The sequence below is a fragment of the Triticum urartu genome, chromosome 2, assembly GCF_003073215.2.
Source record: "Triticum urartu cultivar G1812 chromosome 2, Tu2.1, whole genome shotgun sequence".
In the NCBI taxonomy this organism is placed as follows: domain Eukaryota; kingdom Viridiplantae; phylum Streptophyta; class Magnoliopsida; order Poales; family Poaceae; genus Triticum; species Triticum urartu.
Genome location: NC_053023.1, coordinates 739,421,906 through 739,423,137, shown reverse-complemented (window position 1 = coordinate 739,423,137; position 1,232 = coordinate 739,421,906). Strand labels below are relative to the sequence as shown.

General features: G+C 50.6%; 1 protein-coding gene across 1 annotated transcript; it reads right to left on the bottom strand.

Annotated features, from left to right (window-relative positions):
• Positions 1 to 523: 523 nt before the first annotated feature.
• On the bottom strand, positions 524 to 911 carry LOC125538420 (cysteine proteinase inhibitor 8-like). Its single transcript, XM_048701676.1, has one exon. It carries the CDS (start codon positions 909 to 911, stop codon positions 561 to 563), a length of 351 nt encoding a protein of 116 aa, XP_048557633.1. The 3' UTR covers positions 524 to 560.
• Positions 912 to 1,232: the final 321 nt, after the last annotated feature.

Here is a 1,232-nt window from a genome sequence, read left to right as displayed (position 1 = left end):
AGGGCAAGCCATCGAGTACTTTCCTGGAGTTATGGTTCTTCCTCGTCAATCACAATGTCCTCGAACTCCTCTTCATTGAGATCAAGCTGATTAAACAAGCCCTCCAGATCGGACTCGGCGGCAGACGCGGACCCGCCGCCGCCGCTCATGGTAGAGTGGGCGTCCGAGGGGGACGCCATCCAGACTGATTAGCGGATCACCTGGGGCCTGCCGTCGACGGGGAGAACTCACGGGTAACCTAGATCGCCCGAGAGGAGGAAAACCCTAGCTGGTTCTCTATGGCAACTCCATACAGCAGGCTCATGGCTACATTATTAACCATGCTCTTAGTGTGTGCTTGTACGGGTTCAATACTATGTACTATTTCGTGATATGAAAACAAGCATATACTTTATCAAAAAGAAAGCATGCATACTTGCAAAAAGAAAGTTAATGCCTGTGATGTAGAAACAAATGCGTATAAATTCAAAACTGGAAATCGATCGTTTTTATTGCATCGTCAAGACAATACAATCAGCAGGCCCTCCCTCGCGCGATCGGTACATATGTCACTGGATGGATCAGTTGAAAGAGTCGAGCCGTTGCGTGTTGGTCCAGTACTGCACGAAGATGAGGGCGGTGTGCGTGCTGGCCGTGCCGTCGACGTTCGTCGCATCAATGTCAAGCAGGTAGTTGAGCGCCGGCGCCACAATCTGGAACTGCCCGCCGTTCACTCTGGTGAACGTCAGGCGATCGCCCGTCTGATCATTGTGCTGCTGCACGGCCCATCGGCCGAGCTCCTGGATGCGCGGGACGGAGAGGTCCGGGATTGGCTTGAACGGCGTGTGATCCTGATCGAACGCCGCCGTGCAATCAACGGCCGCGGCAACTACGACGACGAGCGCGAGGAGCAGATGGCTGCAGGTCGCCATGGCCTGTCTCTGCTGGCTGGTCGTCGTTGTCATCGAATTGGTGACGGTGGTGGTGGTCGTGGATTGTAGATCGAGGTGAACGAGTAGATTGTTCATTTATATAGACTTCAATCGTATCAAATCAATCGCTAGGGCTTGGCAGCATTCATGCCTGTATGTATGGCAAATTATGATTGCATAGATATATATACTTCAGCATGCATGCACTAATTAATCGGTTAGGCAGGACAACACACACCAGAAGATTATTTGTTTCCATGCATGAGTAGTTTCCTAACTGCATGCCAAAATTAAGGATTATTGCCAGATCATCATATAAAT

Excerpts from the sequence above, each read along its gene's own strand:
- LOC125538420 (XM_048701676.1), bottom strand. The coding sequence starts at position 911 with ATGGCGACCTGCAGCCATCTGCTCCTCGCGCTCGTCGTCGTAGTTGCC.